The sequence below is a fragment of the Diadema antillarum genome, unplaced genomic scaffold (assembly GCF_040938485.1).
Source record: "Diadema antillarum isolate AM-2024a unplaced genomic scaffold, OU_Dant_1.0 seq00000226_RagTag, whole genome shotgun sequence".
Lineage (NCBI taxonomy): Eukaryota > Metazoa > Echinodermata > Echinoidea > Diadematoida > Diadematidae > Diadema > Diadema antillarum.
Genome location: NW_027271278.1, coordinates 297,037 through 314,683, shown reverse-complemented (window position 1 = coordinate 314,683; position 17,647 = coordinate 297,037). Strand labels below are relative to the sequence as shown.

Here is a 17,647-nt window from a genome sequence, read left to right as displayed (position 1 = left end):
GTTGCGAAATTTCTTTCCCAAAAAGTTCCTTTCCATGGCGGTTCAGATGTAACAAGTCCCACTTGAACAGAGTAGCGTCAATTCTGAATTTATGATTGCTGTGGTCGATTTGCAAGAATTTGCAGTCTGTCAATTCTGTACACAAGGATTCAAGTTTAATGTTATAGTACACAGACTTTTCGTACAGGTCTTGACAGTCCCACCTTGGAATAATCCCAGAGAATATCACTCTTGCATTGACATAATAACTCCTAACAGTTGAATGCAGGTCCACATATGATGTTCTGTCTAAATTCCACACACTACAAGCTAAGTTGTTCGTGCCAACATGAATAATCACAACATCGATGTCACTTTTATCGGAGGTTGTACTACATGAAATTATGTGCTCCTTAACAGTTTTGATTCTGGCACCAGGCAAGCAGGTCACTTCAAAATCCACAAACTCTTTGTCAAGATACTCAGATAATCCTCTTACAATTGAATCACCGATGACATGGATCTTCAGTCGGCTAGAGCTATATGATACAGTGTATGAAATGAGACAAACAAAAAATAAAATTAGCACATGTTCAAACAAAAGACAAGCATCATTATAATAAAAGAATGTCTGTATTGAAAATTGTGCATAAATAGTAAATCCATTCTCGAGAGAGAGAAAGATGAACCAAGGAGAGGAGTACACTGTACACTTCGTAACTACCAGACTAATATTTTTAAACCCAGTGTTGGTTGTACTAGTACTATGTAGACAAGGTCAAGAATATCAAGAGGTCAAGAATAACAAGAGTTTGGTAGAATACCAGTGTAGCACATTAATCAGAAATCATATAGAATCTCTGTACATCAATAATGACAATATCTAACAGAAAAGCCAGAAGCTAAACACAGTCAACATGACTCATTTGATCTACCTCGGACCCCCTTCCCCCCCCCCCCAAAAAAAAATGCCTTTTATATTAAAACTTTGAAAACTTCAAACCTGTCTATATGCTATAGTCTAAGACTAGACAGTAGGAGGGAAGGTAAAAACTTTAAAACCTGAAAATGTAAATTTAAATCAAGATAAGAAATAAAAGAACATTTGGCATTATCATATTTATAATCTATTTTAATAATGTAATTTATAACACATGAACTTGGAACATGTACAATAGGCCAATTGTATGTAGCAACGACTAGGAACATAATTATATAATAAATGTATCTCATTATCTGTGCTGCGTATGTACATGTAAACAAAGCTAGAGTAGGGTATAAAAGACTAAAAAGACTAAAATAACCATGTTAATGTTATTGTTACTTGTAGTATAGATCAACTTTTTTTTTATCTTTAAGATTTCAAGATTAAGATACTGTAACAGTAACAATGTTATAGAGAACTTAGGGTCTAAGATCTCTACTACGCCTACGACTCTTAACGTTACTTTTTTTTTTTTTTTGGAGATATGGACTACCCTAAAAGTGCATGGGAGCAATTAACCATGGATGTGGGGCCTAAAGTTAGTATTCTGCTAGGCGCAGACATACAAAAGAAGCGACGAGTTGGCTGAGTTGAGCAGACTTTTCTACAAATTGTACAGTGCAGTGATATACCGAGGCCGACTATTATTTTCTTACAGAACAGGACATATAATTGTACATACGGGACTAAGGTCAATGCGTTCGCGATCAAATCTTGCCCCTGCACAGACAAAATCGAGTCCGGAATTCTCGTTTACCTGAAGGTCACGTGACCCTACATGGGTTCGGGTAACATCAAAAAACCTAAAATTTCGAAAATTTGCTTCGACTTTGGGTGCAATTTTGATCACTTCGTTTATTTGTGAGCCAAAATGAGTTTGGTATCAAAATTTCCGCTAGAATCTCATCTATTCAAATAACTGATTCAAATAACCACAGGAGTTGTAGATGGGTCAGGATCCAGCAATGTATCAGAGGATGTCAAAAGCAGCTTTATGCGCTACCAGCTTCTTTCATCCATCGTATCTCCCTTAAAAAGTGTCAGATTTGGTTTTAGGAAGCATGGAATTAATCGTCTTTTATTGGACTACAAAACTTACCCAGACATGGCTCCGAGTTCACGTTCATGGCTGTGTTATAGCGAGCGATATTGAGGATGTCTATTTGGCGTCGACGAAAAGCCTCGCCATCCAGCACATGCGCAGAGACATGCGCATAGAATGAATTCGGTGGATTTGCTCATTAGCATACGACGCTGCGGACTGACTGACCCTACGTGTATATTCTTATGCTGGAAGAAGTGTATGGGAACCCATTATTTGATCTGCAAGTTATGTGATTGTAAGGGACAAAGGAGGTACAGGGTTGTCCAGCAATCTTCAAAGTTTCATATTTTTTGACAGATAGAGATGGATGCGGTTTGCCATTATGTTCATGTTTTGCTCCAGAGATTAAAAGTAGGATATTTCCCTTGTTTGAATTTCAGCAATTTGTGTTCATTGTTGATGACACTGTGTACAGCCTTCCATGCGTTGGTTATTCATACAAGTTATGGTTTAGACTCATATATTATTTTGGCCTCTGTGATTTTGAGCATCAACTGTAGACATCACAGGAGATTTACTATGCTTCATACATTAACCAGAAAATTGTTTCATTGAAGGACAGGTAAATGTGATTTGAAACTTACAAGTAGAACAGTTAAACAGCAGTGAAATTCCACAGGCATCTTTTAGCCTTCTATTTTTGAAGTTTGTGCATTTATATGCAAAATCACTTGATTCTAATAATTTTGAGATGTAATCGCAAAGTCATCTCCCTGTAAAGCAGAAACAGTTGCTTAACAAAGAAAAAAATATCAAAACAAAATAAATGAATAAATAAATGAAATAAATCAATCAATAAATCAATATAAATAGAAAATTATAACAATAGCTTAAAATAAGCAACAGTGATGACTGGACTATGAGGAAATACTGTGGTGTACAGAACATACCTCATTACCTCATAACTCATTTTTTTTTTTGTCCTCGCCGAACGAGTTCGAGCAGGGGACTATGAAACGGGCTCCGTACGTGTGTGTGTCCCTGTGTCTTGTCCGTCTGTCTGTCCGTGTGTGCGTCCGTGTGTTATCAAAATCTTCAATTGCTACTTCTCTGTCATTTATGAGCCAATTTTGATTCTGTTTGCTTTATATGATAGCACTACATGGGAGCTTTGAAACTTCTACACAGAATTTCAGTTGTAACCTTTGACCTTGACCTTTGACCTATATTGTACATTTTGCTACAAAATGCTACTCCTTCGCCATTTCTAACCCAATTTCAATTCCGTTTGCTTTATGTGATGGCACTAGGTCAGGGCTTCAAAACTTTACACAGAATTTTGACCTTTGACTTCTTTGACGTTTGACCTTGATTTTTGACCTATATTGTACATTTTGCTACAAAATGCTACTCCTTCGCCATTTCTAACCCGATTTCGATTCCGTTTGCTTTATGTGATGGCACTTGGTGAGGGCTTCAAAACTTCTACACAGAATTTTGACCTTTGACCTTGATTTTTTACCTATATTGTACATTGGCTACAAAATGCTACTCCTTCGCCATTTCTAACCCGATTTCGATTCCGTTTGCCTTATGTGATGGCACTAGGTGAGGGCTTCAAAACGTGTACACAGAATTTTGACCTTTGACTTCTTTGCCCTTTGACCATGATTTTTGACCTGTATTGTACATTTTGCTACAAAATGCTACTCCTTCACCATTTCTAACCCGATTTCGATTCCGTTTGCTTTATGTGATGGCACTAGGTGAGGGCTTCAAGACTTCTACACAGAATTTTGACCTTTGACTTCTTTGACCTTTGACCTTGATTTTTGACCTATATTGTACATTTTGCTACAAAATGCTACTTCCGGCGGGGACATATTACGCACCGCGTAATTTCTACTTCTCCTTGTTTTTCTGGAGGTGCACACAGTCAGTTATTAATCATTGTATCACTGTATCACATATCTATGCCTCCGCAACGAAGTGGCCGGAGGCATTATGTTTTCGGGTCGTCCGTCCGTCCGTCTGTCCATCCGTCCGTACGTCCGTCCTTACGTCCGTCCGTCCCGTTTTGTTTTTGTCGATATCTCAAGAACCGTGTGGTGGTTTTACATCAAACTTGGTATGAGGGTATATCCTTGGGGGATAATACTTTGTGTGGATTTTAGGGTCACAGGGTCAAAGGTCAAAGGTCAAAGGTCACAGGTTATTTTGTAAAAAAAAAATTGAAATTTCATGTTTTTCTCCGTATCTCGCAAATGGTTCAAGGTATCTTCATGGAACTTAGTATGTATATATGCTTGTGATTATCTAGGGAAGTTGGGGGGTCATGGGTCAAAGGTCAGGGGTCAAAGGTCAAGGTCAACTCCTCAAAATATCACTACTTTCCTTATATTTATGCAATGAATGAAGGTTTTTTTTTTTAACTTGATGTATACATGTATTACCCAATATATATGCTGTGGGAAGTTTCTTGCCAAAAGGTCAAAGGTCAAAAGGTCAAAGGTCCAGTGAAAGTGCTGAATTGCACTTTTTCTTCCATATCTCAAAAGTAACTCAAGGTATCATCATGAAACTTACATAGTTATGCATGTTCAACCTAACAGCGATTCTCTTTGGAACTGTGAGGTCAAAGGCCAGGTTTAGATAATGCTATTTTCCCATTTGATACTGAAATTATACTTTTTCTCAATACCTTGAAAAATTACTCAATGCATAAACTTATAAAAGGGTCAAAAGTCAAGTAAAAATCATCAGTTCCCCAAATACCTGCACTCTGACATTTTAATCATTCATCCAATTGAACCTAGTTCTAGGAAAGTGAACATTCAGCACATTTCTGTCAAACCTGTCATTTTAATATTTTGCCAATTGTTTGAAACTGTCATCACACATTGTCAAGACATTGTACTATAGACCTATTAGGAGAACCATGCATTGTGGCGGAGGCATATCAGTCGCCGTAGTGATATATCTAGTTTTCTTCTTCTTTTTGTTAGTTATTTGGTTTGACATTGTCTTTATGTTACAGTGGTTATTGTGTTATCTAATTTTCTTGTATTATAGCACCAGTGTGCTTTCTAACAATAGAAATATCTGTATAAAGCGCCATATGAATGCATTATCATTATTATTATCATTAATAGCTTATTATGAGAAATGGCTATTGCTTACCAGGCACTCAGCCAAGAAATGTCTACCTGACAAGTTGTCTTGTTACTATGCCCCTGTTGACTTAATAAATGGGTACCTGGCAATGCTTACATGCAGGTGGTAATAATGGAATGATTCTCAAGTGCCAACACAGAAGTTTAGATGGAGTAAATTAGACCAATCATCATTCAATTCCTGCAGGTTGATGGTATGCGCTGTATGATCATCACTGGGCCCAACATGGGAGGGAAGAGCTCCTACATCAAGCAGGTTGCCCTCATCTCACTCATGGCCCAGGTTGGCTGCTATGTGCCTGCTGAATCCGCCACTGTCGGCACTCTGGATGCAATCTATACTAGGTGAGTTGTGTCCTGACAGCCCTGTGGTACACGTGTGTGTGAGTTTGAAGGTCACTCAAGGAAGATACAGTCCTAACCTGGACTGTACAACTATGTATGTCCCAAACAAATTACAATGGGACCCTCAACGATGATAACTTTAAAGATAGTGGAATCAACCTATACAATTTCAGGGTTTGAAACCCTAACTCATAGCCCACATGTTACAGAAAACCCCATTCGATTTTCTTCAGTGATCAAAGAGAAATGAGGAGTTTTGTAGAGCATGTCAGAAATCCTTTCCCTCCAAGTTCTGTCCGTTGTGTTCACACATTAATATGCAGTACCAAGAGCGTCCAAGATCTAAACTTGGAAGAATCAGATCCATGACATGCTTTAGAACAATCTTCATTTCTCTGTGACCACTTAACTGAATTGAATGAGGTTTTCTGCACAATAGAGCTAAGATATATCTTAACCCTAATCAGGCTGGGGGGGGGGGGGGGGGGGCGGAATCCGCCCCCCCTCGACGTTTTGCGCAATATCTTCGCAACGCGATAAGCTCCCGCCGCAATGTTTCATGACTTTTTTCTTTCAAGTATCGCGCAACTTTTGAGACCCAAATTGTTGCGCCCGCGCGTACCGTTTTGACGCGACGGCCGTTCAAAAAAAATTTGTCAACCCCAAAATTGCTCCAAAACGTGATTTTGTGTACAAATCCAATGCAAATTGTGTTTTTTCAATTAATTCACATAAAAATTCATATCTTCACTAAGAATGGCCGAAATTAATTCATTTTAGCATAATAATGCTTCGAAACATGTCTGTGACAAATTTTGGCCAAAAAACAAACAAAAACAAAAGGTAAAAAAACAAAGAAATACATAAGAAATTTAAAAAAAATAAAATACATAAGAAATTAATTTCGATACAGATTTTTTTTTATCCTATGTCTCAGAAGAATGATACAAGAAACATTTTAAAAAAGAAATTAGCTTAATTGGAGCATTAATAAGTGATTTAGAGCCCCAAACTAATTTTATGCATAAATTACACTAATTAATTAATATAAAATATAAGAAAAATTTTTCGGAGAAAGCAACCATACATTTTGATAGAATACGTCGCGGGCGTCGCGTGTACCGATTTTCGGCGCGATCGCGCGTTCCATAGGCGAGATCTGAAGGGGGGGCGGAATCCTGTATATGGAGTACTGTGTATGCTGAAAAAGTTGCAGTGGTTTTAGTTTTGCAAATTATGTGAACAGGCTGTCCATTGCAAAATATCAACATGCAAATTATTGACAAATATGAACAGGAAAGAATTGCCTGCTTTCACTGTCTGAGGCGGACATACTAACAGCATTGCAATATCAAGTGACTAGTGGTAGTAGAGCCCTGATACTGTACTATCAGGCCCCCTGTTTAAATCCTTGGAAAACAAGTACTTTTTTTTTTCCCTGAGAGATTTGGTCTTACTGTATTTCAAGCAATCTTTAACAAACTGTTTGCTTGAGAAGTCACACTTTCTTCTGAAGTCTTTCCCCCCTCCCCAGTTATCAATTAACAACTTGGCAAAAAAAAAATCAAATAAAAAAATCAACTGTCATTTGTAAAAATATCTGTGTGTGAAAATATCAGTGTGTAAAGTAAATGATAACATTCTTTTTACTGAAATAAAAGAAAGGAGGCTTATCATACTGGAAAATCCCTCTTTACGCTGGACTGAACCAACTGAATGTGACTGTGTATGAATGCAGGTTATACTCTGTGCAAGGAATATAATGATGGTACATTAGTCGACTATCTCAACTCTTTGTGTTATCTGTGATGTGCTGTAGAATGGGAGCCTCAGATGACATCTTCAGGAATCGCAGCACCTTCATGTCAGAGCTCCAAGAGGCGTCCAGCATCCTGTCCCAGGCCACGCCCAGAAGCCTGGTCATCATGGATGAGTTGGGGCGGGGCACCAGCACACATGACGGGGTTGCCATTGCGTACGCTACAGCCCTACACCTGATATCTGAAGTATGATTATGATAATAATTGAAATAACTAGAAAAGCATTTGGAGAGTGGAGACCTCCACCAAGCAGCTAATTCCACCCATACACACATGCTGAAAATTGCCCTATTTCCCAATGATAAGGAATCCTTTTTAGTGTCTCAGAGCTGAGTCTATGCACAGGGTGTACCTCAGCTTCCTGCTGTGCCTAGAGGGTACTTGAACCCCCCCCCCCTAAAAAAAAAAAAAAATAAATAAATAAATAAATAAATAAATAAATAAATAAATTAAAAAAAAATAATAATGATAGTAATAATAATTGTGAATAAATAAATAAATAAATAAATAAATAAATAAATAAAATCCTTCAAAAAGTCAAACCAATTCCTGGATCCAGATGTGATCACTACCAAAATTTTATGAGTGGTTCCTTGTGTCATTATCAACTTTCCTTTGTGTGTCGTCGAAATCCATCAACAACTTGTTTGAGACAAACCAACAGCAGTGAAAACGTAACCTCCTTCATGGAGATAATAATTATATAACACTTACATACTGATAATACTGGGTATCTATAAGCATCAGTGTAGGGTGCTTTGGGATGAATGGAAAATGTATTGTGTCCACAGACTCATGTGCCAGATTTCTGAGGTATACTTTTGACCATAGTCATTTCCTCCTATTGGCTTACCTCAAAGAAATTCTTTGGAGTGTGAAAATGTTCAATGGTGTGTATGTCCTTATCAGTTGAGACAAAAACTCAACAACAACAACAACATACAGATAATACCCAGGGTATCTATTTGTTGTTGTTGAGTTTTTATGTAGCATGTAAAATGTGTATGCCTGAATTGTGTGTCTTTTTTTCTGTAAACAATGCTACATTGTATATTGTCTTGGGATTGTAGATAACAGCTAAGTTTGTCACTTTCAAACAAAGAAGCAGCATGCTCTGAAATTTTACATTCACCCCTTATTTTAAACTATGTGAATATCCTTGACTATTAAGATTTTCTGAGCTTAGAGTGATCCTTTCTTGTACTCATTGGTTGGCATCTTCTTGTTTTTAAAGGTGAAGTGTTTGACCCTGTTTGTGACCCACTATCCACCCCTGGCTGAGCTGGAGAACCTGTGTCCATCTCTGGCTGGTAATTTCCACATGTCTTTCCTGCTGCAAGAGACAGAAGGTAAGTCCCACCCCTCCCACCCCCCCCCCATCCCCCTCCCCCCATCCCCCTCCACCATCCCCCTTCTACAAGGGCCAGAAGGAATGAGAACTACCCTATGCTACCATGCCACTGCAGTTTATTACTCAACTCTCAGAGCTGCGAAGTCTATCTGATTCTCTTCATTATGCCGGCACAAGAAGAGAAGAGCCTTCCATGAATCAGTATTGTTATCTTTCCAAGATGAGTGTCACACAGGAACACCTCCCTTCAAGCTTTTTGGAATTTTAACCTCTGTGATGATGACCTTTTAAATGTCAGCAGCCTCAAACTCCATTCCATGTTCAAGTTGTCTGTTTAAAGTCATGAACACAAGCAGGAGGGTCATCAAATTAGACATGAAGCATTAGGAAATTGAAGAATCAAGATGTTTCTAGTGTATCAATGAAAAAGTGGTACTAGTTGCCATCACTAATTTGCAAATTATAGGCAGTTATGATGTCACTGCCTCACAGCCTTCTCATTGGTCAGCAGAGAGATACAAATATTAATCCTCGCTATGGCAGGTGATTAGTCATCTACAACCCCTTCACTCTTCAAAGTTACAAAAGCTAACTTATTAACAACTCACAATAATTTGACATTAAAAAACTTCTTTTGTTGTTTCAAAACATGGAATTTTAGATATGCTTTGTTTGCATATAGATGGACAGTTTGTGAAGCAATGACACCATCCTATCAGCTGATTAGCACAGATTGTGACTACTGCCTCTGTTTTGTGTGTTTGAAGTGGTGCCTGTACACTCTTTGTAGATGTCATGTTTTATCCTCTGATGCGATGGACTAGAAGAAAATCATGAAGTGGAACACCTTGCTCCAATTCAAAGGACATAGGCATATCCAGTTTGATTGAATGGAAGGTGACACCATTCTGTGTTACAGCACATTCTTGGCATGTAATCCTGGGAAATGAGGTGATGTCATGATGCCGTTTACTGTTTCATGCTGAATATTGAAGACCATGCTCTCTTTTAGATTTGTTCAACACCCCCGTGTAGATTCATGATGGTTTCAAGAAAACAAAATCGGGGTCACGGAGAGTGATGTCTGTTGCAAGACTCAACTTCCATCGAGTGTCAGATTTCACTCATTCTCAGTGAATTGCACCATGACCTGCAGCAAACACATTCAACCCAGAAGAAAAATAAGAATAATACAATGCTCTGACTGTTGCACAATCTAGTTCTTCAGGAAACTGAATATACTGCAATTAATCACACTCCTAAGTCAAGTCTGCCCAACAAACATCCTGAATTGTGGAATGTGATGAAATGTTACAAGTCAAACAGGCAATGTGTCACTCAGACATGCAGGAGAATGTCTTTGCACATTCAAAATATTTCATAAATCATACAATTGCTGATTCCTGTGAATGTTGTAAAGGTAAGTTATGCAACATTTTAAACAATTTTTTTTTTGTGAATAGAATAAAAGTATTCAATGAAGTGTGCATAATGTGCCTGAAAATTTACAAACATATGGAATGGTGCAAAATGAGGAAAAAGTGTCAGACTTTGTGAACTTAAGTGTGAAGAAAAGGGTTTTTGTAGATTTTGAATCTAGGCATAAATCAATGAAATGAGAAAAACAAGACGAAATGAATTCTTTCCAGATCTGAAAGATACAGTGTAGCATTGATGTTCTGAGATTGTAGTGCACAGCTAACTGTTTTCATTCCACTCTGACTGTCACTTGCAGAAAAACAGCAGTGTTTATTACAGCTATACATTAACTGTCAATAAATGTCCCACAAGCGCTGTGATGGTATGATATACAAACACACATGAAAGACCGATGCTAAACTTGACTTTTCCATCAAGAATTTACACTGTCAGGGTTTTCGGTGTCCACTAACTTGCATAAATGTTAAGGAATGGTAACTTATGACACTCGGCATTCCCCTTGACAAATTAGATCAATCCATGCATGAGCTGATTTTTTTTTTTTCTTTCAATATCAGTGAAAGTACATGCATGCCTGTAACTTGTGAAATACTTTAAAAGTGGAAATTTTCAGAGTGTTGAAATTTTTGTGCATTTCACGCAACCAGAAACTAGTAGGAAAATAAAAGCATGTGAATATTTTTGCTTGCCATATGCTCCAATTGTTACTGTCTTCATTTTGCGGAATTAAAAACAGGCAAAACTCTTTTTGATCAACCAAGCGTAAAAGGCGCACGAAAATATCCACTTATATAGTATACATTTGTAGCTACATCCATGTGTTTTAAATCTGAAATGCAGCCTAGCAAACAAAAGTTTTTGATTCACCTTATCCTGTGTGTTCTATTTGATATAGCTGCATTCATAATTCAAAAATTATTCATGGTTAAACTGCTTATAACTTTTTTTCTGGATTGGATTCATCATCACGACACTGTTCCATGGATATAAAAAGTAATTTTGATTTTGAGCTCTGTATTTCTTAAACACACAGACAAAGAGAATGCAGTGGAAAGATTGACATTTCTGTACCAGCTGGTTGAAGGTGTTGCAGCCAGGAGCTATGGTCTAAATGTAGCCAGACTTGCAGACATACCAGAACCCATCTTGGAGGAGGCCACAAGGAAATCTCTAGACCTTGAGAATGCCGTCTCAAATACAAGGTACATCACAGATAACCAGCAGAAAAGTGGACAGACTCATAGACCATCAAAGGGACAGTCCATCCTGATATTGTGTTGTTTTGCATAAAGACAAAAAAAAAATCATGTAGAGAAGTAAAAATGGGGGAAAAATCAGACACACAAAAAAGTTATGAACTGATAATGTTTAGAGAGTATGACAAATAGGCAACTCTGTGAGAGGTAGATGTTGAACAGTTCTTCATTTCATAGTACACAAAATTTCACTAATTTTTGTTTTTCTCTAATATTTTGGCACCGACAGAACTTGCAAATATCCACTGAGGATGACATGCAAAAAATTATTACTCTAATTATATACCAAGACCAGCTCTGAAGAATATTTTTCTCTTGGGGGAAAACCGACTATAATTTGTGACTTTTTGTGTACAACAGAATGGAGAGCTTCTCACCATCTATGTCACACAGTGTTGCCAATTTGGTTTGCTCTCTAAACTTTTAAGACTTCGTTACTTTTTGTGTGTCTAGTTTTCTTCTCAGATTTTCACTGATCTACTTTTCTGATTTTTGTGTTTTCAAACAATTTCCAGGATGGAATTCTCCTTTTAGGAGAACAATAAATGAATAATTTAGAAGTCTGCTGATCCTTAATTGAGGCCTTGTATTAAAAGGGTTGTATTCTCATCGAATAAACTTTGAATTCTTTTTAGAATGGTATGCTCTATACTATTTCATAAGTGGTTTCTTGGTATCTCGCAGAAAGTAAAAACCTCAATCCTCATCTCCACCAATACTATACTATCCCTTTAAACATAGCAGTACGTAATCAAGGACACATTTGTGGTAGATTTATTGAATGTAAAAAAGATTTTGACATATATGTGATATTTTGTCCTGTATGCTTTCCAGGTTAATAGTTGATGTGCAGTGGTTACAAATGTATGCCTTAAACTTAATTACTTCATATGGCATACTCACATTGGCCTCAATTTCATCAAATTTGAGTCAAGGCCACTTTTTTGAGGGGGCACAAATCCACTACAAGGGGCACAAGTGAGTAATAAAATGTTGTGGCCCTGAATGGTTTGATTTTGACAGGGGCATTCTGGCAAGTGGGAGGGGCATGGTGGCAAATAGCTGATGTCCGATGGGTATTTCGAGTGCTGCTTACGATGGCCATATACTTTATACCCCATATTTTTTTGTGAACTTGGTCTTTCAAAAGAATTTTGTGAGTGGTTGAATTGCAATCAAGAACCACAACGATGAAATAATGAGAAATGAATGTACTATCATGGTACATGTAAGTGATTTCAAACCTTGAACTTCTGCTGCATGATGCAATGTGTTTGCTACTCACCTACACAGTGTATCATGCCATTTATGATAATTGGACATTTTGTTAAAAACTGGTTGATTCTGTTCAAATCAAAAAGGATGTAAAATAATTTATGCATTGTCATTTCAGGAGCTTGTTTTTTTTTCCGCTCTTGAAAAAAGAAGTTGTTTTAGTTTGAAGTGCATACAGCAATACTTTGAATTCAACTCTGATCCACACGTAAAGCTCTGCCTCATATGGCTGGCTGCATTTTTTCCCCAATAAACAACCACATGGAATCTTTAGAATTTTGAGCACTGATATTGTTTTCTTTTTTTTCCACCCAAACAGATCTACAAGGAAACTGTTTCTTCGGCTCATGCAAATGCCTGTTTCCAGTCACCTACCGCTACAGCAGCAGTTGGAACAAATGTTCGAATCAATAACTTGATGTCGGAGACGAGAACTTTGGCATTCTGGGCCACGTTGAGGCATGAAGGAAGCTGGAGAGTGCTACATGGAGAACATGTCCATTCATGCTGTTACTAGTACTCCTTGTGTCTTTGCAGTACAATTTCATTAGTACTTGACTGAATTCTGTAGAGTTTACAGAAGCTCCATCTGATTAGTTTGGAAAATGGAGTCAACTTCACTTCTGGCAGGGATCGATTCAGCAAACTCTGTGCCATCACTGAAAACCATTGATAATCAGAAGGTTACCCTCAAGTGTCATGGGTGCAAATATCAGGGTCAGGTGAAAATGCTGTATATGTACGTATAGTTACTGTCTTTTGGCTGTGCTTGTGTCAACATGCCTGTATTCACAGGCATACACACATATATATAGATATTTCAGTGTTTTTAATTCATTCATATTTTGTTTCTCCATTTCACTCATTTTCTTTTCTTTCTCTTTTTGTGAAACATCATGGACAAATTAAAGAGTTTTGTTTATGTAAACTGTTTAGTTTCATGGTATGCGTACTGTGTAACACTTGTATCAGACACTTTTTTTCTTTCTTTTTTTTTCTTTCTTTCTACTTTAAAGAATGAGGCATCAAGCCATCAAAATATTCTTGTGTAAGAGCCAGGTTTCTATGAATTCCACAGCTGCAGATTTGCATACTAATAGAAGATGTACAGTTGTCAATTGTGAATTACAAATAAGGAAAGGGATTACTTTCTAAGGTGTTTCAAGATTTGTTTTTGACAAGCCTTGAATAGAGCTTTCTGTATGAATATAAAACTGACGTTCTGTCAAGCACTGAATTAGCCTGTAGTGAATTTGTAATTCTGGCCTTCAGTAATCGTACTGTTGCTCATCATTTGTATTCAGATTGTTGATAATGGATGCTTGCTCAGTCTTAATCTGTCCTCTAATGCCAATCTGTTCCCTGCACTAGCGCTATAATCTCTGAGTAGTTGGTTGGGGGTCAGGGAGAGGATTTCAAGCGTGATGAAGTAGTGTGCCCGACAGTTTTGCTGTGATTGTGTCAGTTACAAAAGTATGTATTGTAGTGAACCCACTGCACAGCCAGCAAGCAGAATGCATGCATGTACTGTATATCCCATAAGTGTTTGTGAATGTAGCCATGAGCAAAATCGTTGGGAAGTCATGATTCTTGAAAAAGACTCAGTAAATATATGGTATTTTACAATGTACTGCTTGTCTGTTCGACATTTGCAAAATCACACTGCAGCTGTCTTGCACAAATCCAAATTATCCATAGGTTGGCTATTGGTATGGGTATTATCTTCAATAGATAGGATGTCCCAAGGACGTCAGACCTATACGAAACTGCTTGTAATAAATGTGGGAACGTTATGGATTACAGCAGAACACGTCAGGATGTGTAGGGTTGCCTTATCCAGTGTGAACAGTCAATTACAGCACCTTGTATACAAGTGGATGTGTGTGTTGTGCTAATGTTTTGTAATGATGAACATAATAGTGAATAGGATCCCAAAATTTAATGAATATTGACTTCTTGAAAAAAAAAGGAATTTCAGCCAATTAAGCTCCGAAATGACTGAATAAGAAAAAACTTTTTTTTGTTTTGTTTTGTTTTTTAAACAGAAATTGTTCATTTTCGTTTGTACATCAGTCAAGCAGAAGCTTTCTCTATTGCTGGGTCAGATTATGTAAAGATTACTATCATTGGCATCTTGATGTAGAATGATTCTGGTTTCCTTGACAATTCCAATCATGTACCAGTGAAAGAGGCTTCTGACGTGTATTTGTTGATGCATTGTACACATCAAACCCTGAAACTTAATCTCCTAAAATCTCTTATTGTTTTGTGAACATCATGCATATGGTAGGATTCTTCATGGCTGTTTACCACAAAAAAGTAGATGTGCAAAACATCATCGATCATTTGCCCGAGACATACGAATGACTGTGTGATAACTCTCCTGCCGAACGTTATTTAAGTGGAAACACCTAGAATTTATGTGCACGACCATTAGTCTCTCAATGTGTGGTGAAAATTGTAGGAAGTGGAACTTGTCAGACTAGTCAAGAGGAGTGGATGTAATTGACTTCAATCAATGAAATTCCCTGAATTTTGCACACTTTTAACCTGTTGAGGGTGGGCTGATTTTGCTACAACACATTTCCCATAGACACCTGCCCGAGTTTACTCGGGACTTGTGTTCAATGGGTTAACTATTTCAGCAATGCAAAACTGTGATTTTGACCTGAATCTGGGAAACTGAAATGCTCTTCTTTGATTAGTCTGTGAGGAGTGTTGTTATGACTTTGTTGCTATGGTTTTTGTGTCCATGACTTTTGTGTCAATGACTTTAATACCTGTCTGTCCTCAAGTGGGAGAGTATTTTTGTAAGCATGTTTGTATCTTATTCTCCCTTGGCAACTATGGCCTCATACTCCCCTGCATAATCCTTGCCCAGGTGTATTAATATCACTGATTGTGCCCTCGCCAAAGGACATTTGACAGGATACATGCAAAAACACATGTATCTGCATGTGGTTTGACAGTCGGTCAGTCTGTTGCAAATGTTGCAGATCAAACTGGTTTTTCAGCGCTTCATCAGAAAATTGGCACACTTGAAAAACTATATGTAAAGTTGTTCAAAATATTTTCCATAAGTACTAGAAAGTGCATCACTGTGGTAATACATGTAGTGCATTGTGGCCCAAAAATCAGGACGAAAACCTTGTAGCTGGAACTTCTCCTCCAATTATTATGCAATTCCTGTCAAATCTGACACCACTGTTAAACTTTGATAATAAGCCATTTTGGGGTTCCAGTTTGAACATTAGCAGAAAAAGGTCATTTGTACTGAGAGACAGGTTGGTTTTTCGATTCACTGAGATAAGCATCTGTAATGCTATGATTATTCATGTTATCCTTATAAATGGTGCCTGCCAGTACATCCACCTGACAGCAAGCCTGGTATTTGGTAATGTTAAAAGGAAAAAAAAAATTGTTAATATATTCAAAACAGCACAATGAAATGAATGCTTCCTGAATAATTGTTGATTGACGAACCATTCTGGTCACTTCATCTACACAGGTTCATTCTTTGTTTTGAATACGAGTTCCATAAATTGCTATGTTGGGCAAATTGATGCATTATGTCGCTTTTAATTGAGTGAAGTGCCTAACCAACTGAGAAAAATGAAAGGTCGTTTTTACCCTTGATGTGCACATGATCCAGCTACCTCCAAACTGGTTTATGGATGTAAAATTGTGCAGGAAAAAATTGAAATTGCAATCATGGTAGCAGTGCATTTATATGGCCTTAAAAATGAGGAAACGGCCTTCCCTGTACACTTGTAATGTCAGTGATTCAAAAGAAATCACACATGGTGATTGTGATTTGAAGTTGTGCATGATATATTTTTATATATTAGAGAAGTCAGAGTGGATAGTAGGTTGCCTTGATAACGGCAAAATATGGCCCCCCAAGTCAGGGGTCAGGGAAAAGTGGATACAATTAATCACTTTTTAAAGCGATTCAAAAGAAATTTGATGCTGTGTGACTTGATGTAGACATGTGTAAGACACATTTTTCGATAGTAGTGAGAAATTTATTGCCATGGTAACCGTGCGTTATGGCCCTAATATCAGCAATAAATCGATTTTGTTATTTACAATATGTACATTGTACCTTCTGTAAGATTGCTGTTTATTATTCTCGGCAGTGTACAAGTAGAGAAGTTTTTTATGCCTCCGCCACGAAGTGGTGCCGGAGGCATTATGTTTTCGGGTTGTCCGTCCGCTTTCGTTTACACGATAACTTGTGTAATATTGACTGGAATTTTACCAAACTTGGTCCAAGTATAAGTATGATGGGGCAATTATTTGATTAGATTTCGGGTGAAATCGGCAAAAGGTCAAAGGTCAAGGTCAAATCATGAAATTGTATCCGTTTACGCAATAACTCAAGACTGGATGGAGCTAGTTTTCGCCAAACTTTGTTGCAGGATGATGTATGATGGGAAAATTACTTCATTAGTTTTTCAGTGAAATCGGACAGAGGTCAAAGGTCAAAGATCAAGGTCAAATCTTCAAATTTATCTGTTTACGTGATAACTCAAAACTGGATGAAGCAGCTTTCACCAAACTTGGTCCAAGGATGATGTATGATGGGACAATTAGTTAAGTAGATTTTAGTGACATTAGCAAGAGGTCAAAGGTCAAAAGGTCAAGGTCAAATGCTAAAAATGTTGCAATTTCCCCCATATCTATGCAATGTGTAAAGGTATTTTCTTGAAACTTGGTGTGGACATGTACTACTGCGTGAAGATTCTCCAGAGAGAGTTTCATGTCATAAGGTCAAAGGTCAAAGGTTACGTGAAAATGTTGCAATATCACTTTTCTTGCAAATGGTTCAATGTATCTTCGTGGAACTTGGTACATACGCATGTACTGACTGGCAGGGATTATCTAGGGAATTTAGGGGTCATGGGTCAATAGTCAAGGGTCAAAGGTCAAGGTCAGCTCATCAAAATTTTACTATTTCCCTCATATACTAGCAATG

The 17,647-nt window shown here is 37.6% G+C and overlaps 1 protein-coding gene across 1 annotated transcript in view; it reads left to right on the top strand.

Moving 5' to 3' along the window:
- LOC139729221 (DNA mismatch repair protein Msh3-like) overlaps window positions 1-14,184 on the top strand; it is a 101,744-nt gene extending 87,560 nt beyond the window's left edge. The window contains 5 exon segments of the mRNA XM_071640151.1: window positions 5,370-5,527; window positions 7,347-7,533; window positions 8,582-8,696; window positions 11,172-11,340; window positions 12,989-14,184. Of these exon segments, the coding sequence (XP_071496252.1) occupies window positions 5,370-5,527; window positions 7,347-7,533; window positions 8,582-8,696; window positions 11,172-11,340; window positions 12,989-13,088 (729 nt within the window). The 3' untranslated portion in view covers window positions 13,089-14,184.
- Window positions 14,185-17,647: the final 3,463 nt, after the last annotated feature.